General features: G+C 46.6%; 1 protein-coding gene across 2 annotated transcripts in view; it reads left to right on the top strand.

Moving 5' to 3' along the window:
- Nucleotides 1–24165, top strand: part of BACH2 (BTB domain and CNC homolog 2) — a 150569-nt gene that overhangs the window by 120128 nt on the left and 6276 nt on the right. Inside the window, exons 3-5 of one of the 2 annotated variants that reach the window (XM_050709701.1) lie at nt 8472–10016; nt 18782–18988; nt 23533–23893. In XM_050709701.1, coding sequence (XP_050565658.1) covers nt 8472–10016; nt 18782–18988; nt 23533–23893 — 2113 coding nt within the window. Of the gene's footprint in view, nt 1–8471; nt 10017–18781; nt 18989–23532; nt 24135–24165 lie in introns of those variants that run through there. The other variant, XM_035559479.2, reaches the window with a different exon arrangement.

Here is a 24165-nt window from a genome sequence, read left to right as displayed (position 1 = left end):
GCGGGCACGGAGGAGGCACAGGGGTGGAAGTGCGGCTCCTGCATCTTCCAGATGACAAACCATGGTCGGGTGGTGAAGCGGGTGAAGTCCCTTGGGAGCCAACGCTGGGAGTGGTATCTCCAGGCTGGTTGTCCGTCGTGCCACAGGAGGCCATCGGGCCGGACAGCCATCTCTAATCACCCTCCCCGCTCACACGTTCATCTCCCCTGCGCTTTTGTGAGATGAGGATGGGACACAGAGGTAGCTACCCTCCCAAACTTATGCTCCGACACCCAGCGAGCTCCTAGTGATGGCACAAACTGTCGCAGGGGGTTGCCCTTGTGCGTGTTCATCATGCCAGAGAGAGGAAAACAAGAAGTCATCTGCTTTCCTCCATCTATTTGTGGATGCTCTCACTGAGGCAGTCAAAGTTTCTGGTGTAAACTCCTCACCTGGCCAAAACCTGTGACTTCAAGCGGAAGGGCTGGGGGGGAGCAGCTGGGCTTTTTTTTTTTTTTTTTTCAAAAGCACAAAATTGAAAGTTGGATCAGTGCTTCCAATTTGGCACCTTTCATAAAAGTGCCATTAAAGGGAGCTAAGTAATGCCTTGAAGCTCTCCGGCCTCACTGCAGCTTCCCAGGTGGCTAGTTCTTCAGTGAGACGTTTTGCTAAAAAAAAAGAAGAAAGGTAAATCAGCCTCTCAAAGCAAGGAGCTGTGTCTGTGATCTCCCTTCCCCTGGCGTACGCCCATGCCCAGAGGTGTCCGCTGTGGTGGAGGTGCCCCAGCCTCCCACCCCAGTGATGGGATGTGGTGGGGGAGATGCCAGACTTCGCGCCGCTGTCCTCCCCAGATCTGTATGCACTACCTGAGGTGGCAGTCTGTCAAACTTGGGCCAGCAGGATATCTGCTTAATTTTAAAAGTATTTTTAAAGAGGAAACAAAGACCTCTCTTTGTCAGTCTTCTCCATCAGCAACTTTTAAATTCCTCTCTTATTTATGAGCCCAGATGCTACAAATGCCTGCATCCGATGCTTCTTGCCCAAGTTGATGTTTAAAGAGTGATTACTCATTTTAGGAGCTTCCCAGTTTTATGAGTGGATAGGGAAAATGCATCTGGACGCTGCTGGTGAGAGCACGTTTGAGTACTGTTAAGCTGAAGAGGGGAGAAATGCAGAGAAATCCTGCCGTGGCACTGCTGTAGGAAAGTTTCTGCGTTCCCACAGTGTGTAAAGGATCACGGTTTCCAAACAATTTCTGATTGTGTGCAGGCTTATTGTGTGCATACAGAGGCAAATAGGGGACGTCTAGCACCATGGATTTTGCACATGCGACCGACCTGTTTGAGCCTAGCCATGTATTTACATCTTTCAAACAGTTCTCCGAAACCAAATAACCTTAAGCTAGGAAAAACAGGCTCTGCCAGGTTCCACCATCCCAAGTAAAAATAACCAAGTAAATAACCAGGAAGTCTCTTAACTCTTAATGGAATAACAGCTTGGTGACTGATTTTAGTTATCAGATTACACGCTGAAAATAACTTATGTGCTATACTTGCAATTGGCTGCAAAAGAAAAAAGAATATAGCGTGCGCTAATTTTAGCAAGTGAGATTAGAGTTAATGTTTAATCCCTGAGACCTTCTTCAGGCTGTGGAATGAAAAAATAGCAGCAGTTAACTGTCACTAATCTTATCTCCTATTTCTAGCATGTGTTTGGTTATATAAGTTGTAGCGTTAGGAACACGCTGGCCGAGTGAGACAGCTCGTAGTTTGTTTTCTGCATCCTCAGGCTTACTAGTCAAATTTGGGGGCTGAGGTGGGTTTAAACGGTTTACACAGATGTCTTTAGACTGCACTAGCGACGATAGGTCGTTAACAAAACGGGCACCACAACAGGCCTGCTACAAAGCACTATGCGACTAAGTGATTGATTTCTGCTTCCACGAGAAATGGTCGCGTTTCTCATATGTTTCTACCCAATTGTTTTAAATTAATATTCAGTTTGGGATTTGATATTCAGCATGTGAGGTTTGATTCAATTTTCGTTTCTTCCTTCCCCACGAAATGGCTTAATAATTAAATCGATGTCTGGAGATTCAAGATGAGAGTTTTCTGTTTTTAGGTGCCTGATGACAAATTTAACCTGAAAATCAGAATACTAAATATGTAATCCATAATCCTACAAAGCAGCTTGCATGCTTTGCAGAAAGCCCATCAGCATTCCTATTGATTTCAACAAGACGACTCAAATGCACAGAGATGATAATCTGTGCGCGTGCTGCTCAGTCAGGACTTGTGCATTCTCAGTGCAGCTGAAGGGCTGACCATCCAATTCACCCCAATTTGGTGGGATTTAGCACCTCATTTTCTGCAGATCTCATTGTGTCCCGGAGGTGTGGGGAGGACTCTGCCCTCCCGCCCCACCACCAATGGATGGGCCTGTTCTTTGAAAGCGAGAATTCTGTGAAAGCACCCCAAATATTCTTTACTTTAAAAGGAGCAATTTTATGTGCATTTGCTGCTCAACTTTGATGCTATTTTCTAGAAGATCATTGGCAATATGCCCTCGCGAACACAGAAACTAGTGCTGGGAAAGGCATAGCAAATTGTGAAAGCCCACCTCACAAGAACAAGGCTGTGCTTTGTTAGCTTTGCTTTGCTTTTACTCAGTCGTAAAGAATCCATCCTCTTTCCTGGAAAGCATTCCAAGATCCCACTGAATTCACTATAAGGTTTAGAGTCAGGAAAAGATCCCGATATTTTCACTTCTTCAGTTTCTTCTCACTGCAGTCAGCAATACCATCCCATAGCAAACCAGACAGTTCTCTGTTCTCGATGTTAGTGTGCATCAGATTACTGTAAACATTATCGTGCTCCATTTCAGATATTGTCTTGCCAAGTTGTACATTCCTACGTGTTTACAGTGATCTTTCCTTGCCCTTAATCACTTTTCCCCTCTTTAAATTGAACTCAGATTTGCTGGCATTTTGCTGGGGTTGACCTTCCCCGATCCAGATGTAGCATTTCATACAAATGCCCTTCAGAGCAGAGTTACCAGACATCCATGTTTCTCTTGGAAACAACCTTCTTTTCTCCCCCCTCCCCATAAGAAATGTTGTCTGTGCAGAATTGGAGGGTTTTGTCTGTTTGTCTGGGATTTTGAGACATCTGGCAGTCTGGGCAGCCAGCTAATGAGCATGCACTAATGAACTCTGCAGCACACAGCAAGTCCAGCCCATCCGCAGAAATGTCAGAGCCCTGCATGTGCTCTGAGGCCGTGTCCCATGTGTTCAGAACAACGCAGAGGCTTTCACGGTGTGCTCGATCGGCCGTCATCTAGGAGACTGGGTGCAAGGGGGAGCCCAAGAGAGTTCACGTGCAGTGCGGCTCTCACGTGGCGTGCGTGGGTGTGCATGCATACAACTGCACTTAAAAAAAGAATTTCTGTCCTAGAAATCCCTTGCGAAAATATGACATTCCTAACGTAGAAGTGAGCTAACCGTCCTCCTAATTTTAGGACAGTGCATGCCCAGTACTAGAAAAATGCTGTGCAAAAAGTGCTCTATATTTGTATCTGCAATGCCGACATCCTTACTAGTGTTTCTTATTGCTGACTCTTATCCAAGCATCCTATTCTCCTATGTGACAGTGATCGGTATTATTTTCCTTGAATTAGGCAATTTTTCTTAAATTATTTAATGCCAACCGAAGAAGAAGGGAAGGCAAAAAGTGTAACAGCTCTTCAACTTTTTCCCCAGAAGGAAGAAGCATTACCCGGAATGCATAAAGGACATATAATGAGAAGTGATGGAGGAAAATAAGGGAAGGAAGATTTCCTCACAGGGAGTTTTTAAGTAGAGTCTGGCAATAATCTCCCAAAGGAAGTAGTGGAAGTCTGGTCGCTTAAATCGATTAGAACTAAACAGAGCATCACACTCCACAGGACTCTGTAAGGAGAAAGCAGTGTCAGACTGAACTAAAACAGGTTTTGTATGCTTGTTTTCTACAAGGCTGCTGTCTGGATTTTGCCAGTAAATTCAATATGGCTAATGCTGATTAACCACTCTCTTGATGGTGATTATATCACTGCATTATTTCCATCCCGTTCCTCAGTATCATGAGCTCATGAGGGACATAGGAAACACATCCCTTGGCTCATCTAGATCAGTCTGTAAGACAACTGGCAGATAAATGGCTGGAGAGCTTGGCATGGTCTTTCTTGTCCTTCACCTCACCCAGGTGAAGCGCTAATCTGAGGTAGCGCTCTGGTATTCGTGTCCCCCGGGCACCAGGTGTACAGGGAAGGGCCAGTGCATACAAGACCAGCTAGTGGCAGGTGCAAGACAAAATAAAATGATGCCTGCTTAGGCTTAACCTTTTTGGGGAGGGGGCATGCTTTAAGTGCACAGGAGAAGTCCTCTCCTGGCTTGACTTGAAAGATAAGGGAAGCAAGCCTCTGAGGAGCTGAGATGTTTTCTGATCTCTTCTTGTCTGTGGGGCATTGTTTTGTGTGTACGTTATCTTTTCTATAGCTGTTTTTTTCTGTAGCCAGTCAGTTTCATATAAGTGCTGCAATAGAAATGGGTTGAGATAGGAATAATGAAAATGGTCAGGGGCAGGGAAGGGGGGACTCCATATACGAGCTTGGACAAGGTGCACAGCAGAAGCTCCCGTGAATTGACCTGTCTACTTAAGCATTAATATACATGGAAAAGAAGGCTCAAAAGCAAATAAACACTGGACATTTGGCATCTTATTTATGATAGGGGGAAAAAAACAAACAGAGATTCTTGCAGGCACGTGTTTTACCCATCCAGCAAATGTCTCTTTCATATGTAAATGAAGACTTATATCAGAGAAATAATCTGTTTCCTTTTACAAACACAGATCAACTTGGTTTCGCTAACTGTTTTCGCTGGGATGCATCAGTCAGGTCAAATCATTTTAAAAGCCTGCTCTTACCTCATCCTTCGGAGATGCATGTGCAGCTGTAAGGCACCCAGCTCTGAAGCCTCCTTGTTCGAAACGCACGGCGGCCATGGCCCCACGCCAGCGCCTCCACTGCCGCTGTCCTGTCAGGAGGGATCAGGTGCAGGCAGTCCCAGAGCTGGGGGGCTGTGACGGTGGGCTCGCCACGCAGGCCAAATCACTACTTAGTCATCTTCAGGCTACAGAAGTTGCTCTAGCTTTACCACTTGCCAGTAACCTGTGCGATTAAAGCTGTCCTTTGGGTAGTTTCAAGCATTGGCACTTGAGAGATTCCTCCCTGAGGGCAATGACGAATGCTGGTGCTTGCAGAGAAGCTTTCCTCCCCTGGATCTGCCTGTTGTGAGAGGGAGGGGAGCTGTGTCTCCACATACGATCTCATCAGCCGTAATGAAGCCAAGGTGCACCTTGGACTGGTGTTTTCATCCTCCTTCTCTTGAGGCATCTGCCAGGCATCGCGGGGAAGCCCCCACATGGTCACGCGCTCCGTTACCAACAGGCCCAGCGCAGAACAGCTGTAAGAGAGGTCTCGCTGCTGTTTGTTGCCATTTTGGCTTACTGGGAGTGAAAACCCGAGTCAGCGTGGGAGACAGCCCTGCTCTGGAGTGCTGTGAGTCACCCTCTGCAGCGTGGGGCCTGGGGAGGCAGGTGAAGGAAACCCTGGCCCAGCGCAGACAACGCTTTTAATGCGCTTCACAGTCCTTCCACCTAGTGGCTAAGGAACACCACTGCCAGGAGAACTGGGTTTGTGCTCAAGTCCCTGCCAGGGACCCAAAAACCCCAGCCGGTATTTATGGCTGCTCCTAGGAACCTGCGCTGCTGCTGAGCTCACAAGATGTGTAGTAACGTGCGAGCCCCCACACTGAAGATCTTATCAAAGAAAAACATTGGCCTGTGAGTAGCTCATTAAGTTTCTGAGCAATTTTGTTAATCATGCTGCATAGATAAAATGCAGATAGGCTTTAGTGAGCTGATAATCTAACAAATAGGCAAAAAGTGTGACACTGATAAAGCAGAGATCAGTTTAATAACCGGCTGTAAATCCAGGCAGTTCTGTACCAGAGGCATATTGTAAAACAGGAACAGGCGAGTGTGTAAGTGTGTGCATGAACAGGCACTGTTCCTTAAAATAGCAGATCGAGCGATATTATGGATGGAAAAGCTATTGGGAGTGATTCTAGAGGTGTTTTAAAATATTTTTCTCCCCATCAAAGTCTGCAGCACTTGTGGTATCTTCCATAATTCAGCATCACAAGTACAGATGTATGAATAACAAAGGCATGTTTCTGGAAGTCAGGATTTTCTGTAAAGATCTATGATCTCTACCACTGGTCCTGAGGCAGTGTAAGGAATTTATAGGCTTTTCACTGGGACGAACCAAATTATTCACTCAGATTTATGCTGCTCATGAATAAGACCATCACAAATGCATGCCCTGATGTCTCACTGAGCTCTCAAACAGGCTGTATGTACCCAAGCCCTGTCACACATCTCCTGTGAGAAGGAGGTGGACCTCGGTGAGAGATGGTGGTTCAGTTTGGGCTGGCCACGAGCTCTGGCACAACTGGGCTCAAGGCTCTCCTCTGTTGCTCCTCCTGAAGTCCTTTTGCAGGAGGAAATAAGGAGGAAAATCTTTTTGCAGGATCTTTGGGTGGCAGAGCAGTCCTGTAGCATACTGATTATTATTTTCAAGTGAGAGGGGGAATATGATATTCCAGTCTGTGTGTGTTTTGCATTAAATAGCATTTAGGAGCAGTGAGTAGAAGCTCAAGTGTCTCCTTTCAAGTGGCTCTAGCAGTGACTGAACAGCACCTTTCTCTCACTCTACACTGCTCCTTGCTCAGTGGTGTTAGTTCAGTTGGAAGGACAGGGAAAAGCAGCTCACCTTCAGGCTATCCCATACCTGCTGGATAGGATATCCTTCCAAGGAGCTGGGAAATGTGACTTTGAATCCCCACAGCTTGAGGAAGGGACCTGGTCTCCTACTTTCCGGGTCTGCATTCTGATCTTTAGGCTGTTTTACAAAAAAGGGAGCAGCAGTGTGTGCCATCTTGTTCACTTTAAAAGAATAAATTGAGCTGGAATCACCTGCCAGAGACACTTGCAACCAGGAGTAGGTTGCAGCCTGTGCCTCCCAACCTCAGGTGGGTGTGCAGGTACACACATTGGTGCCAGACATGGTTGCTGCTGCCTGGTTTAGCTGTCTCGCTGCTCCAAATTACATCTCGATGCCTTTCCTCGCTGTACAAGGCACAGGAAACCCAGAGTTGTGAATTCCACTTGCAAGCAAGGCAAGAAGGTGCCTTGGTGAACTGAAGTGACTTGCCAGGGTCGTGTGAGGGGTGTTTGGTGCAATAGGAAATTGAGTTGTGGTGTCCCAGATCTCAACTTAGTGGCCAAACCACTGAGTCTCCTCCTTCTTGTGGAGAAACCTTAATCCTTGACTGTGAGCCCTGTTTTCTAAGTAACCTCTCACTGCTTCATGAGGAATAGAGTTTTTCTAGTACCTTTGTCTCCTGCCCATTGGGAGAAAAATGCAACAGAAGTCAGTGCCAATGCATAGTTGGTAAAAATTGACAGTAAGTATAGTTTACTACGTAGCTTAGCACATCATTTGGTAATTATGTGTGAAGATACCATTGTAAAAAATCTGGAGGGAGAAAGTGCACTTTTTTTATACATGATATTGCGTGAATGTAAATGTAGTGTAGATGGTATAATTAAAAAAAAAAAAGGACAAGTAAAGGTGCATGACTCACACCCATACATGCCTGGAAACAGTTGTTACTCTTTCTACAAAGAAAATGATGGAAAACTATGTACTGAAGTGGTACATAGAGTGATTGCATTACTTGAATTATGCCTATGGATTTCTTTCCTGTCAGCTGTACCTTAAACTCACTAAAATCAGAAATAATATGAGAAGAAATAATCTCCATGGGATGGAGAAAAGAGCTATGCAGCCAGTATTTAGCTGTTATTTATTAAATAGTGGCTTGCAAAAATGTGGACGAAAAGAAAGGCATTTTTCTATAATATTAAATGCTTCCTTCACAAAACACCTTTGGGACTTAAATGGTATCGTAAGTTTGAAATGGTTGTTCACCAGGGCTTCCATCAGAGCAGAAGAATCAAATCTGAATTGCTACATTGATGGTAACGTGCTGCATCACAGTGAAAATAAGATCCATCCAAGAATTAGCAGCTTACACACTAGCCTGTTTTTTCAGTCGTTTATTACAGCAGAGGCTTAGTTCATAGGTCTTCAAGTTATTTGAGCAAAACAGTGATTAACCTGCACAATGATGTACAGAAGCAAAATAAAGGTGGTTGTATTTGTTACTGCATGTAGCATCATTGCTGACCTGACAGAAGAATAGGTGGTACCATGTGGTATTTATTTCCAGATGACAGATACGTTAGGTTATCTAACTACGCCGTGGAGGATTTGGGATGAGAGCAAGAGCTGATAGTAATGCTGGCAATTTCCCTCTCTTTTTTTTGCAGGTCACTGTCAGGGGATTTGGTCCATTGCTACAGTTTGCCTACACTGCGAAGCTGTTACTCAGCAGAGAAAACATCCAGGAGGTCATCCACTGCGCTGAGTTCCTGCGCATGCACAACCTGGAGGACTCCTGCTTCAGCTTCCTTCAGACACAGCTGCTGAACAATGAAGATGGCCTGTTCCTGTGCAAAAAAGATACCACCTGTCAGCGCATGCACGATGAAGAGAACTCGGATGGAGACGAGGAGGAGACAATGGAATCGGAGACGTCAAAAATATCTTGCCCAAGAGAGAGAATGCACCAGGAGTCCTTCAATTTTGAAGCCACTGTTGCTGGAGCAGACAAAGGAGAAGGGATGCTGCCTGACCCTGACATGCTGAGAGATAGCAAGGACAATTTGGACAAAGATGCAGTAACACGGTACCCCAGATACAAGAAATACCAGCTTGCTTGTACCAAGAATGTCTACAACACATCACACATCAGTACCTCAGGTTTTGCAAGCACATTCAGTGAAGAGAGCTCTGGAAATGGCCTCAAATCAGGACTTGCTATGGGGCAGATAAAAAGCGAGCCTCAAAATGAAGAGAACGATGAAGAAAGCATCACACTTTGCCTGTCTGGAGATGAACCTGACATCAGGGATAAAGAAGGGGATGTTGAAATGGACAGGAAACAGCCAAGCCCCACTTGTGTCGACAGGCCGAAAAGTGGGTCCTCTCCTTCTTGCTTGCGGTCTTTCTTCAACAGAACAAAAAGCATAGATTTGGTTGGCTTCCCCAGCACTTCCCAACAGCACTTTGGCAGGAGTCCAGCATGCCCTTTTGAAAAAGGGACAACTCAGGGTGACCACAAAACTGATTATGTCCCTTTCACGGGGAACTATGGACAGTCCCATGCCATGCAGAAGGATGCTTCCAACTTCACAGTGGGATCGCCACTCAGGGGGCCCGGCTTTGAAACTCTCTGTAAGCAAGAAGGGGAACTGGACAGGAGGAGTGTTATATTCTCTTCAAACGCTTGTGACCAAGTAAACACTTCGGTGCATTCATATTCTGGTGTGAGCAGCTTGGACAAAGACCTCACTGAGACTGTGCCAAAGGGTCTGTGGGCTGGTGGCAGCCAGTCTCTGCCCAGCTCCCAGACCTATTCCCACAGCGGACTGACAGCTGATCACTTGTCGGGAAGGATGCGGCCGAACACCAGCTGTCCAGTGCCAATTAAAGTTTGCCCTCGCTCGCCTCCTTTGGAAACCAGAACCAGGACCTCCAGCTCATGCTCCTCCTACTCGTACGCAGAGGACGGCAGCGGCGGCTCTCCCTGTAGTCTGCGTCTTTGTGAGCTCTCCTCTTCCCCCTGCTCCCAAGGCCCCCGATTCCTGGCGCCCGAGCACCAGGAGCCCGGTGTGGTGGGAGATGGATTGTACAACCCAGTCCGAGCCCAGATTAAATGTGAGCCATCCTATGGAACAAACTCCAGCGATGAGTCTGGGTCATTCTCAGAAGCAGACAGTGAATCATGTCCTGTGCAAGACAGAGGGCATGAGGTAGGGATTTAAGATAAGTACATATATGACAGTCGTTGTGACCCAATTAATTGCTCCTTTATTCTCTCAAATGTCTTGGCGTTTTCCCAGCACTTTCTTTGTTTATAGAGGCAAAGAGTAACTTCTGTTTATTCCCTCATCAGCTGAGCCCACGTGGTTAACTTCCCGTAAATATGCCTGTTTGACCTCCGAGATGTTCAGTGCTTATCAGCATCGCAGTATTGGGCAATCACAAACTGCTGAATGATGAGAGTGAGTTTGTGTGCAGAGGGGTTCGGGCAGTGTCCTGTTCTCCCTCCCTTAGCCACGTGCGTGACACAAAGCACTGTTCTTCAGCCTCAGTGTTTGCCAAGGTGGTTCCAGCTCTGCTTGTCACTGGGGTTGTGTTTTAGCAACCTAAAGCTGTGCCTTCATTGACACTGAGGGTTGGGCAGCCCGCCATGACCACACTTGGGTTGCAAGCTCCACCAACTGTTGCATCAGTGGTTCCTAAGAGAAGTTATGCTTGACATTACAGGGCTGTTAGAATAGCAGGAAGACAGTCCAGGACTGAAGAACGTGCTGTGAATTTCCTTAAGGCTCTCCCAAGAGAGGGAGGAGAAAGAATCCTGCTTTAAAACCAGAGATGGGCCAGCTGGAAATCCTGTGGTGATGACTAGTTACCTGGGATTGGAAATAAGGGCTGTGTAAAGTGACTAGGGTGAGGGAACTCTTCATTCATGGAGATGTGTTGTGGAGCACAGAAGCTGAAAAAAGACTGGATGTTTTCATGGAGTTGCATTGGAAACTGCATGAACTGGAGAGTGTCTGGGTGCAACCATGTGCCTGGCTTCTCCAGTAATGCTAAAATGCTTCACTGAGAGCTTGCGCTTTAGTGCAGGGAGCAGTGGGAGCTAGTCTGGGGGTTCACATGCAGTGAGCAGCCAGCGCAGAACCAGGTGGCTTAGCTGTGGGCTAGGGGTGAGAAGAGGGAACTTTGCTTTATCCTTTAGTCTTTATTCCCACTGCCTCCCAGGCTCTGGAGGATACCTTTCAGACAGACATGTACCATTCCTTTATTGAGGTATTTTTCTGCTTAGCTCTAATGTTCTTAGCTGAACAGCCTGGGGAGCCTCTGGTGTCCTTCATCCCTAACATGCTGCACCAGTAGTTCTGGCAGGACAGTTCTTCTCCATCCCTATATGCTCAGCTGGGGACATGCAGCAGAGAGAGGAGTCTACTTGGAAGACTGTCTGGAATATTCTGCGTCGGACTTCACTCAGGAGGCCCTACAGCAGCCGTGCAGAACTATTCTGCTCGGAAATACCAAGGTTATTTGCAGTCTGGCACTCCCTGAAGTGCTGCGTTTATGAGGGGTGAAAAAGAGCAGGGGGTGGGATTGAGGAAGGCGTTGGATTTCCACCCATGTGTGCTGCTTGCTCAGCAGGGGCTAATGCACAGCAGGGTACAGTAAGGAGGGCGGGAGGTTAGCCTTTTGGGGTTTGATGACTAATTAGCTGTCATAATTGGCTAATTGCGTGGAGATGCTGCAGCAGCGGTGACCCCAGAGGAGTCAAATGAGAAGGATATAGGGGACTGCTGGTGGTTCCCAAAAGTAGTGTGCATATGTGTGCAGGAGAGCATGGAAAAAAGAGAAGCAATCACAAAAGGAGCAAACGAGTGGGCTGCAGGAGTCAGACTCAGTGCGCCATGATAGGCACATGTGTCGGGCTAGGAGGGTTTTGCTACACTTTTTTTGCCTTTTTTTTTTTTCTTGCTTTTGCGAGGCATTTGCTATGAGTTAAAATATGGTGAGGAAAATAATGCTCTCTGAGGTGGTACTGCATTACCCAGAGCAAGCCAAAAGTAAACATATCACACTAATGCTTCCGTTCAGATTTTGTCTGAATTTGTCTGAATTTTTAAAGGTTGTTACCAATATATGAAAGGACACCACAGCCTCATTAAACGCTGTTGTGGTATACAGCAACTTGGGGTGTGTGTCCTGTGATCCTGCAAGATCCACTGCTGTGGGATCCTCAGCAAAGGATATGTTTAACCATATAGTAGAAAATATGTAAGTAGAAAATATATCTTGTGGAAGTTCTTGTATATGTCACTCTACCTGGCTTTAACAGCTTGGTTGCCATTAAAACATGAGGAGACACAGTGTGCTCAGAAACATGCTGCTTTCTGTCCTTCACCTCCCTTTAAAAGCTGCGTGTGAATCTCCACTCACAAAGTTGTTGGTTTGACCTTGCTGTCCTGACAGCTTCCCAGACTGGTCCCTTGTCCCTTGCTGTGTTTGCTGGGTTTTTCTCCAAAAAGCACCTGATAAGATAGGTGGGAGCGACGTGCAGGCTTACTGCAGCAGGTGGGCTTTTGTTTTGGTGGGACAGCTTGGTGGGAGCAACCCTGATGGACTCTGAACCTGGGTTATCTCACCAAGCTGCTAAGTTCCCCTGGAATTTGGACCTTGTTGGTCTTGGTTTGGGTCCCAGAGTGCTGCCAGTGCCAGAATTAATGTCACAAAACATCGTCTGCTAGTATATCGACTGTATGAGAAAGTAAGTAAAAGGTCTCTCTGCTTTTTAGGGCAATCTGCTTTCCTCCAGACCAGTGCCATGGAGGAGCACGTGCCCAAGGCATTCGGTACCAAAAATGGGCTTTGGAGAGGGATGCTAGGGCTTGGTGTGACTTCAACGTGGGTGAAGGTGACCCAGATGTGCACCTGGACCCATATGGCACTGCAGACCACAGTCACAAGTATCAGAGGGGGTGGCAGCCCCTGGAACACCGCTGGTAAATCCTCTTCTGGAGGGCTTTGCCTTTTATTTTTCTTCCCATTAAAGGAGGCACCCAGAGGTGCCTGATAGTTTTCTTCCTGAACACTTTGTGATAGAAGAAGCAAGTGGAACTCGGAGTGTCCCAATCCCAAGTTAGAGAGGTGCAGGACCAGAACTGTTACTTGAGCTGCTGGGACCTTACAGAAATGCTTACGAGCTTGTGTTGCTCTTTTTACCCAGCTTTATCAGGCCTCCAGTGGCTGTTAAAAAACAAGTATTGGGATGTAACACTAAAAAGAAAACTTAGGCTCTGTGCTTTGCAAACAGGTTCTGACAACCCTGCTTAAAATAGCAACAACAAAACAATAAGTCCTGAAATAATGAATTGTTGAGAAGGAAGTAGTCTGTCAATCTGTTAACCTAGTTAGGGAGAGAAATTTCAGCACTACCTATTTTTCTTGGTATTCATTTTCCTCAAGTATCTCCGTTTGTTTGTTTGTTTGTTTTTTTCCTGTTGGAAAACTTGTAAAGAATAGCATACTACTAAACCAATTAAAAAAAAAAATCCCTGCTCAGTCTAATTTGATGAGTGAGTTTTCTTAGGGAAAGAATAAACACGGGTAGGACAAGGTAAGAGACTTGAGCTTTCCAAGAAGTATTGCTGCCTAGAGAATTGCATTCAATGTGTCTTTCATTTATATTTCAAAAGAGTTTCCCGCCTGGGTTCGTGACTCACTTTTCAAAGGAAATTTTCAGAAAGGCAGAGCTAATGCAATTGAACCACTGAGGATATGGTAGGCAAATAATAACCTTTAGTGAGAGTCCAAAACCGTCCATGTTAAGTGACAGGCAGCCGCCCTTTCTCTGTCTGGTGATGGTTAGCAGAGCTCTGTAAGCCAGGGCCACAGGGGAGGAGGAGTAAACTAAAGGTAAACCAAAGCTGCTGTACCAAAAACCTACCCGAGCAGTGCTGAGTTGCCTGTGCTGTGTCTGGTGGATGCTCTCCTGACCAGGACCCCTAGCAGCATCAGCAGAGCCCTGGGATTGTGTTTGGCAACATCTGGTTCAGTGCAGTCTTGTCAAACAGCAGTCTTGCAAGGTAAACTTGATGGCAGTTTTGTTTCTTTCCCTCTTTTCAGCAGGAGTGGTACCCATGCAGGCAGCAGAGAATTACTGCGCTACATCAGTGAGAGCTTTCGATTACTAACCTGAAATTTCAGGAAGGTCCTTTTCAACACTTTCAGCTCCCCATATTGTTTCATCGCAGCCTAAAATCAATTCTGTTATGACCTGAGCTGAAGCCCTTGCTGGAGCTCTTGAAGTGCTCTTTGCATTGATTTTTTTTCCTGCAAAAGCAGATTTTTCAGAGAAGTACTGCACTTTTCCTCCCTTCATTTCACTGCCTGCTCTGCCCTTCTCAGGTGTACCAGTGGCTTCTGTCAGGGGTCTGTACCTGATCCCTGTTGGGTCTGTACCCCTGATCCCAGAAGGGCAGGAGGGTGTGTTGTCCTGCCCTTCGTAGGGACGAGGCTGAGGACACTGTGAGCAGGGACCAGGCAGAGGCCAGCCCAGCACTTTAAGCACCAGCGGTTTGGGATCTGAATAGAAGCCCAAGTCATGGGCTAAAGGCCAAGAGCTCAGCCCAAGCCTCTTGACGCTAGGGTTAAAGCCCTTGGCCATGGGACCGTTCCCTTCTCTGAGGCAGGTGGCAAATGCAGAGGTTACCCAGGCCGCCTCTGCTGAGTGCACAGCAGTGCCTTTCTTCTCGGGAGGCATTTACTGACCCAGACACCCCTCGTGGCCCTCAGGAGGTGAGGCCGGACTCTGCCCCCGGTGAGCATGTGGCCACCAGTCGTGCCGTGCCAAGTAGGGCAGGCTGTCGGCGCTGGGACCCCAAGGACCTGCCGACTGAGGCATTTTCAGGCCTGGTTTGTTAACACAATGCTAGTTCCTCTCTGCCTGGGCTCGCCGTTTTCCTCTTACAGTCCTCTGCCGTGCCGGTGTGGTTGACACCTGAAAAGATGTGCTTGGAGGGCTTTGCCTATGCCTCTAAGCAGCAGGGTGAGGAAACTGGTGGGCATACATCCTGGCTGTGCTCTCTGTTACACAAAGTGGGGCCCATTGCCTTGTGCTGCCTAGGTAGTCTCCACCCAAATTCAATCAGCTATGGTCCCTTTTCTCTGGGACCACAAATGGTGCCTCCAGTAGTGTGTAGGCAGCCAAGCCCCTAAGACACAGGAGGACACACCTCAGTTCCTGACTTGGGCTGAATTTCTTCCTGGGGTTTGTGGAAGAACGACTTGCATGCTAAGGAAGAAACGAGGAAAAATACCAGTATGCGTTGGGCTCTTCTCTGTGGAGCAGATTGCCCCTTTTATGTCAAAAAAAGCATTGCTATGATTCAGCCCCTGTGTCCGATTGCTTGGGTGGGTCCTGAGAGCTTTCCAAGGGCTGGGCAATTTTTAGTGCCAGAGCTCTGACTTTCAATGCAAGAGCATTAAGGCACAGCTTTGTTTCCTACAGCTCTAGAGCAAATGGCCAAGATTTTGAACCATTTATAAAGGTCTTGTTGGTTCCACTCAGTTCTGCCATGCCCGATACATAATGATTGTCTTTTCTCATGCATATTGGATGAATCCTTTTATTTACTGTGATGTTAAGCCAGGCTTGGGAAGTTCAGTATCTCCACTAGCACTTGGCAGCTCACGGAAGACGATGTTGAAATTTAGATATAAAGAAATAGTGAAAAAGCTAATGTAACTCATGAGATAAGGAAATTCCTGACACTTGACATTCATATCTTAGTGAGAGTGAATCCAGGGCCTTGGTCCTTTATTCCAAACTAAAAGAGAGGGGGAAGGACAGCAGCAGGGACTAGTACGCTGAGGAAAAAATGCCGCAAAATCATAAACAAGTTATATTTTTCACCAGGGTGGGTTGGCTGTCCTCTACGGAGTGTATCAGCCAGAATCAGGGGCAGCCGAGGCTGCAGCAGTAGTGGAAAGTGCTGGCTTGTTTGTGGCGTGGTGAAAACACAGCCTCTGCTACTGGTGTAAAAAATCAGAGAAAGTGTAACTGTGTCGATAGTGGAGATTTAAGAGCTCCATTCTCCGTGCGGTTAGCTCTGGCTGGAGTAACTGATGAAAGGAGTGGGCATCCTGCTTACTTTTCTCATTCTGAAATAGTCCAAGCCCGAGTACACAGATATTTCCTGGATATAATTCATAGTTATTCGAAAGAACAGTTTACAGGGAAACATACTTGCTGGGCTTTTCTTCCACAGCTTAGAAAAGATGGAGTATCCTTTTCAGGACAGCCGAGGTAAGCCTTCTCTCATCTCACTCAGATACCTGAAGAGAGAGCATCTTTTCTAAGTCCCATCTCAGCTCCGTCTGTGGCCAGGGAGAAGGAGAAGCCAGGCAGGGCGCATTGCTCTCCAAGGGGCTCTCTCTGCCTGTGATGCCAGCAGCAGGGACTGGGACACGAGCACGTCTCAGCCCATTGTTTTAGACAGCTCTCAGCCGAATCCCACCCGCGGCTCAGCCATCAGCTCTTGTAAACTGACTTGTGGCTCTGCTGCAATAAAAAACCGGCTGAGAAGCCTGCCCTGCATCGACGTTAAAGCCGATAGCCTCTCACTGCAGCAATACCACCGTGTAGTTATTCATTGTGTCCATGCCAAAGAGTGGCTTTTTTTTTTTTTCCAGTTGACAGCTAATTGAGGAGAGGGAGACAGGCAATAAAAATTATGTGGATGGTGAAGGAAATGGGTCTGACTCACTTCCACTCTCCCTTTCACTTTTTTAATCCTGTGCAGTGCTGCATATGACAGGAGTGGGATTATGCTGGCTGTACTGATAGCAGCCTTTGCCCTGCTGCGTAGATATTTTTATTTTCAGTCTATTTTTTATTTTCTGAACATGTTTCTCTCCATTTTTCCATTTCCCTTCAGCAACTTCTACCCGACAGATTTAAGTCAATTCCATTTCATTCCTGTTCAAAATGCAGGCACGTTTCCTGCTTGCAGATAAATATGTTTTGAAAGGGAGAGGGAAGGAAGAATAAAGTTTAACATCACTTTCAGCTTGGGACTCGAGCAAATGAGCGAAAACTCTGAATGTGAAAGGAGTGTTTTTGCAGCGAGACTGTGGTGCCTTTCAGTGGCTGTTTTCATTTTCAGACCCTGGGTGAAGCTTGAGAGAAAAGCAGCTGACACCGAGCTTGTGTTTACCGTCCAAAGGGCAGGACGGGGAAATCAAAGAGGTTTCATGCCGTTAGGCAGCAGTCTGTAAACGAGGCATCCACATCACCATGTCTAAGGTCGACTTCTGCGTACAAGCAGGCGTGGGGGGGATGTTGGCAGGGCCACAAGCTGACCTGCAAAGTAACGCGCCGCAAAGCGGTGGCTGAGCCCCAGTTTCGCAGGTGGGGACAGAGGGGCAATGTTCAGGGCATGAAACCGTGTGAAAGGATACTGCGGGTGTTTGCGCCGGGTTTCACGTGGCCTGGGCTTGGAGAAACACAGAGCAACAACAAGGGAGCCCTGGAAAGTGCAAGCTGATAAGCAAGGCAGGGAGCTGGCTGCCGCCAGAGGTGCTGGGGTGGGTGGGTGGGTGGGTGAGCGTCCTTCGCAAACTGCAGAGACTTCTAAGCTGTGCTGCTATTTATCTCCACATGACTGAAGTGCACCATTTGAGGACGATAACCATGTTTTAAATATCAAAGGACCTTTTCAACCAGAGTCTTTTGCTTGGCTGGAGAAACTTCAATCCATTTTCTTTGGTGGCGTGTCTAAAGAATAGTCCCCTTGTTTGAAAGAGGTTGCAGTGTACCAAATCAGCACAGAAACGTAAATATTTACTGCCATCTTTTGGTCAGTGTGGGTATGACTTTAAAAAAGAAAGGGTCAATCCAGTTACTCAAGTTGTCATCTCCTTCAGATTTGTCAACTTAGTCTTGTTTTACCACCAAATACAGCAGCACACCTTGAAACATTGCGTTTTGCATAGTTGTATTATCAATCTCAAACGATAAGTGAAGCAGGGCTTGTAGGGAGCCAAGATGTCTTTAATTTGAGCGAGCTGATAGGTTTCTGAAGAAAATCTAACCGAAGTCTTTGAGCACATCTGCCTTTCTCCAGGTTCACTAAGAGTTCAAGAGAGGGTTGGAATATCTGAAGTCACAACCTGTAGCTCCTGCCGCTGGTCTGTGGTTCAAACAGAATGACAGATTGTGGACAGAAGGAAAAATATTTAATGCAAATAGCTGAGGTTTTGGACTGTTGGCTTGTTTTTGTTGTTGTTGTTTTGTTTTTTGTTTTGTTTTGTTTTTCCAAGAAATGCGGCTTGGGTACTCTTCACTGTATTGGAATTTTCGTATATACCGATTTCTTTAAAATTGCATATGTTTTAGGAGGGTAAGATATGTTGCATCACAATTCTCTGGCCCTTTCTTCTTCTGTGCTGTACTGCTCATTTGAAATGCTGCTTATACAACCTGTCCTAATTGTGGTATGGTGTTTCTCATCCATTTGAGGTGTCCAGTTGCATTTTTAACCTCACACCTAATCAAAGTTTCAGTCCCGCAGACCATGCAGAGACAGGTTGCCTGCTGCAGTAATAGCCTGTTCCCTGAAACTGGTTTGAAATTAATAATGTTGAGGCACTCCACTGTTTCCAAAAGGCCATGTCTCATAGTGAAAGGAGCCTTTTTTTAACGCAAGGAGTTTGGTTATTAGGGCTTTTTTGAAGGGTAGAATTTTTATGTGGGATTCATCAATACTGCTGATCTCAGTAACATCATAGCCTGATCCTTACCAGCTGGACCTCTCCAATGCGCCACAAGGGAGTGTTAAATACTTGCTCGTTATAACACTTTGTGTGTTGTTTATTTAAGGGGTGGGAGCATTGCTAATAGTCCTTCTGCTTCAGTGTTCAGCTTGCACTCAGCAAGCAAAATATGACTCTTTGTCTGCTTTTGTCTCACATTTGTTCATTTTAGGTGAAACTTCCTTTTCCTGTTGATCAAATCACAGATCTTCCAAGGAATGATTTCCAGATGATGATAAAGATGCACAAGTTAACCTCAGAACAGCTCGAGTTCATCCACGATGTTCGCCGGCGCAGCAAGAACCGAATTGCAGCTCAGCGCTGCCGCAAGAGAAAACTGGACTGTATTCAGAACCTCGAATGTGAAATCCGCAAGTTGGTGAGTGGCACGCGTTCACCGCTGCACCTCGCACCCTCACTCTGCAACGTGCAGGGTACCGACAGCTATTCCCACCCAGAGTTTAGTTGTTTCAGTCAGTGTGTAAGGTTGTGTGCAAGTAAGCGAAGCCACTAGTGCAACAATTTAATATAGAAAAGTGAATTAGGATGTATGTATATATAGCATGTATGGAAAACACAAAACGCTGGTGAAATTAGACCTAAATACATACGTTTTTTTTAATGTCTCAAAAGTAGGTTGTTGAGTGAGTTGGAAGGGGAGAGAAGTCTGTATCACAGCTCCCTTCTTGCAGTTTCACTTACCCTCAGTACTTAGAGTGCATCCACAAAGGCATTTCCTCGTCCGAGCCCCACATCCATGCTTCACTGCCTTAGTAAGTGTATTGGACATGGATTCATAGTGTTCTCAAAAGGGTTAGGGTGTGGAGGGACCTCCAGAGTTTATGTGGTCCAGACTCTGCTCTGGCTGGGCCAACTTCATCTTTACATCACGATTTTCTTTCCCTTTGGTGTTCTGGAGAGCAGCTCAGTATTTTCAGGATCTTTCAGCTTGCTATGCCTTTTCTTCAGTGCTTTCATTCACTGATCAAATGGCAGAAATGGCAAGGAGAACAAAAAACCCAAGACAAGTGGACATCCCTGGGTTTAGGGCAGCAGGATGGCAAGGGCATGTTCCTCCTTGCTCCTGCTTTCTTCCTCCCTCCTTCTAACCCTCCTGCTGTGCCATGGACTGAACCCACTTGCAAGAGCCATATAACACAAGAGGCCTGTTCCCACTCCACACAGCCCCCACATCCCACGCACTGGGTTTAGGTGACAGCTGTTGGTTTGCCCTGACGCTCCTCGATGGGTGTCTCTGGCAGTAGGCCACTCTGGGGATGGGTCTCCTGCGTGCCAGGGTGTCACCGTACAACACGAACACTTTTTAATCCAAGAAGGCGAGGTGACTGGAACAACGCTAAATGGCTGCTCAGGAAATTCCTCTCTCTTTCAGTCATGGCGTGGGTGCCTCGGGTGTGGTTTAGGTGGCTAAACACAGATGCCTATACTATAGACACCCACTTTGGAGTTAGTTGTCCTGTTTTCCTTTATCATCGGTGAAGGGAAATAGATACCTGTCAAGTCTGGTTTGTCTCATCGTGCATCAGAGGAGTTGAGGTACAGCCCAGAAGTGACTTTTTCTATCCATGACTAAACAAGATCACCTGGAGAGCTATGTCAGATACAGACATTTCAGCCATAGAAAAATTAACTAAAAAAACTCCTGTCCATTTTGACGTGGGCTGCTTTTCTTCCCCTGCCCTTCTGCCCATTGAGAAAGCAAGCAGGTACAGGACAAAAATAAAAAGCTTAAGACAAGAGTCAGGGAGGAAGATGTGTCTACAGGGTATCACTCAGTGGGAGGAATGCAACATTAACTTCAAAATGGGTTGGCACCTCCTGATCTGCTTAAAAGTCCTAAAAGCTCTCTGAGATGTCAAAAGCAGGGTAAGAGTCCCAGCTGAGCCATTATGAGAAGCAGCGTGTGTAGCATGAAGGACCGGGCAGTTTGATTTAATTTTGCAGCAGAGATTTAGAAGTCCAACATTAAACTTTGAATATCCAAGGCTTTGAGTGATAAATTAATTCGTTCACATAAATAAAACAAAAGGAGCTGAAGCTGATTTCCCTTCAGAGTTCTCTGTGTACCCTGTTTCCATTAAAATTAAAGGTTATTTAGTGTTTTTGGTTTAAATGCCTATGTGCACATTTGAAATACGCTCAGCTGTAGGTTGAACTCAGTGGGTCTGGGAAATCGGGTGCTTCTTGTTCTGATTGTAACAGGTTGCATGTTGAAGGTGGCCTTTAGCGTACTCCGTTCTCTGCACAAGCTGTAGCAAGCGTAGTGTGAAAGAGGCAGGGATCTGTTGGAGGAAGCTGAGTTATCGCCACCCTACAAATGGCACAAAGCCGCAGTGCTTCGGGTTAGTCACTTACTGCCTGAGCGTGCCTGCTTCCCATCTGTAAGATGGAGGTGACACTGACCCGACAAGCTGGTTGGGAGGTTTAAATCATCAAGGCTTGTGAAGCCTTCAAATGCCACGCTGCTGAAGCCCTGGCGGGGGAAAAAAATAAAAATGTTTTTAAGAGTAGAGCTTGACTGGTACAAAACAAACAAAACATCAAAGATAAACAAAATACTGAGCAACCGCTTCCTTCACCGAGTGTAATCCACGGTGCACGCAGATGAGTCAGAGGTTCTGCAGGGTGAGAAGGAGGTGCGTAATCTAGGTTGTCAGGAGAGGCAGGCTCCGTCTCAGCTGCACACACGCGTCCCTCTATGCCGGGCTGCTGGTGGAGAGGGGTACCCGTCTCTAGGAGTGAGCACCTGGGGCGGTGCTGTAAGGGCTGGACTAGCACCAAGGGCAGCTTGGGTTTGATACCTGTAGCCTCCACTTGCAAATTAATTTGGGTTCATTGGGGTTTATGCAATCTTGTGAAATAACCTTTATTATCTAGCATAAGGAACCATGTATAGGCAAAATACATTTTTCAAGTCCCCTTCCCTCCCCAGCACACCCACCTCTGAGAAATGAATGAAAGGCTTACGAGTGACCTCATGGGCTTGATCCCTGGTGAATTTCAGGAACCAAAACCCCTTTGAGGTTCAGGGGTCTTTGAAAGAAATTTTAAATTTTTTATTTAGCAAACTGTACTTAGTCCAGGTAGCAAATGGGCTCGGGTGCATCATTTTGAAAAAGATCATTCACAACAAAGACAATCATGAGGTGTGCAGAAGTATAAAGTGACAAAAATAAACTCATGCAACCTTAATAGTGCCTCTCCAGCACTCCTGCCCTCTCCCCATACACATACAGTCCAAGCAAATTGTCTGCTTTGAGATCGTACTTCTACTCTTAGGAAAACCAGCAGTGAAACTCCAATTGACCTGACACAATACGTGGTCACTGGAAATTCTTTTGTCGTCTTCTGTCCGCTTTGTGACCGGTAATTTCCATTCTCCTTCGTTATGTAGTGGTACTAGGGTTTAAGGGGTTTTCGCTTGGCTGCTGTTTTTTTGTTTTGTTTTATTTTGTTGTTTTTAAATGAAAGACCCTTTCTTCCCACTGCACTTATTTCCTGTAAGTCACCCATCTCCTTGACACAGATGGTTTCGCAGCAGACAGTGAGTGACGGTTGCATCTTCTGAGTTTGATAGGTAGGGGGTTTTTGCCTGCGTTCCTTCACTCATCCATTTACCAACTCACTTTTTTTTTCCCTGCAAACTCACAGCATATTCTCTTCCATAATTCATTATCTCAAGATGTACTTGAGCATCTGTTTATTTTTTTATTATTTTTATGTTTTCTTGATAGATTTATCAATATTTCAGCAGTTGGTTCTTTTCATGTACACTGCTCTCATTCTCACAGCTGCACGCTTCCAGTGTGGGCTTTGGACCCAGTGTAGTACTATCAGCTGTAGCAAGCACCCGTAGCTGGATTATCGGAGCAAGGGGGTTTCACTCCTCAGATGCCGAGGCAGCTTGGGTTTAGCAGTGTTACTAGGTGAGGTACACGGTGTGCTGCTGTCAGGGCCACCTGAGCTCTGGAAGTAGCTCTTGTACTCTACCAAATCTAATCTACTCCCTCGAGCTGTGTGCCTGCCTTCCCGGGTGGTGGGCTGCTCTGCAGCTGGACCATCCTCCTTGTTCTGCACTGGGTCAACACCAGTTTTTAGTGGTGTAACCCCAGACTGGGTCTGGCTCTGTGCCTGACTCTTCCTCATTTGCCTCCCAAGCATGTGCATGAGAAAGAATCATGGAATCATTAGGGTTGGAAGAGACCTCCAAGATCATCTGGTCCAACCATCACCCTACTACCAATATCACCCACTAAACCATGTCCCTAAGCTCCAAGTCCAACTTTTCCTTAAGCCTACTTTTAGGGTTTTCACACAGGTCTTCGTAAAAATATCTTGGTTAGGTCCAACCCAAGCCAGTAAGCACCAGGACATACAAAAACAAACCATGGCACAGGCCACAGAGCCCACCCTGGCCCCAGTCATCTCCTCTGAATACCATGCCTTGCAGTGGGAATGGGTGTTCAGCTGGGACGTGGGCCAAAGGAGCCTGACTGACTGCCCCAGCACCTGGGGGTGGTCTGCAACACAATTTCATCAACTAGACCCTGATTTCTTCTTGGTTGGATGGATAATGGCTTTTCTCCATCAAAGCGTTTCTGTCAGAGTTTTTTATATCATACATCCAGCAGCTTTAGTCTATTAAGGTAACTAATTATTAAGGGAGTAACTTATGACTCTACCCTCTTCCAACTCAAATGTTTTTCTGAAGCTGTTTCCCAAATTGCAGTCCACACAGGCCTCACAGTGGTCAATATCTGATGGCTTTGTGGCTTTTCCTCAACCCTGTAAAAATAAGCGTGACATGTTAGAGTTCTCCTTGGGTGCTGCTGGATGCGTGCCTGGACTGCGCTGCCAGTGGATGGCCTGTCACCAAACTAAGGTGCCTTCTTTCTTTTCCAGGTGTGTGAGAAAGAGAAATTGCTCTCAGAAAGGAACCAGCTGAAAGCAAGCATGGGAGAATTGCTAGACAACTTCTCATGTCTTTCCCAAGAAGTGTGTAGAGACATGCAGAGCCCAGAACAGATCCAAGCCCTCCACCGATACTGCCCCGTTCTCAGGCCCATGGATCTGCAGACAGCCACCACCATCAGCCCCTCCCCAGCCGGTGTGGAGCAGAGCCTGGTGCCGTCCCAGTGCGTCGGGGAGAGCATGCAGTGCTGCTCGGAGCAAGGCTCGGTGCAACTGGGAGCGCCCTGGCTGCCCAACAACGTCTCGGAGAATTGCTCGGCCGGCGGCGGGGGTTTGGATGGAGCTGAGCCAGGTACTTACCCCGAGAGAGAGCTTCCGCGAGAGCAGAGTAGCCAAACGGTCACGGTAGACTTCTGTCAGGAAATGACTGATAAATGTACAACAGATGAACAGCCTAGGAAAGATTACACCTAGTGACTTGTAACCTTAACGTTACACCTGGTCAGGTGTTCTTCAGTCAGCCAGTGGCAGTGTTCATTCGTTGTCTAGAAGAACGTATTTGGTGCACACTACAGTGGTCTTAGCAGCAATACTGTTTTTAAGTATTCCCTCCTCTCTACAAGC

Source organism: Cygnus atratus, chromosome 3, assembly GCF_013377495.2.
Source record: "Cygnus atratus isolate AKBS03 ecotype Queensland, Australia chromosome 3, CAtr_DNAZoo_HiC_assembly, whole genome shotgun sequence".
Taxonomy (NCBI): Eukaryota; Metazoa; Chordata; class Aves; order Anseriformes; family Anatidae; genus Cygnus; species Cygnus atratus.
Note: the sequence above shows the minus strand (reverse complement) of the source record. Positions and strands in the feature narration are given on the sequence as shown.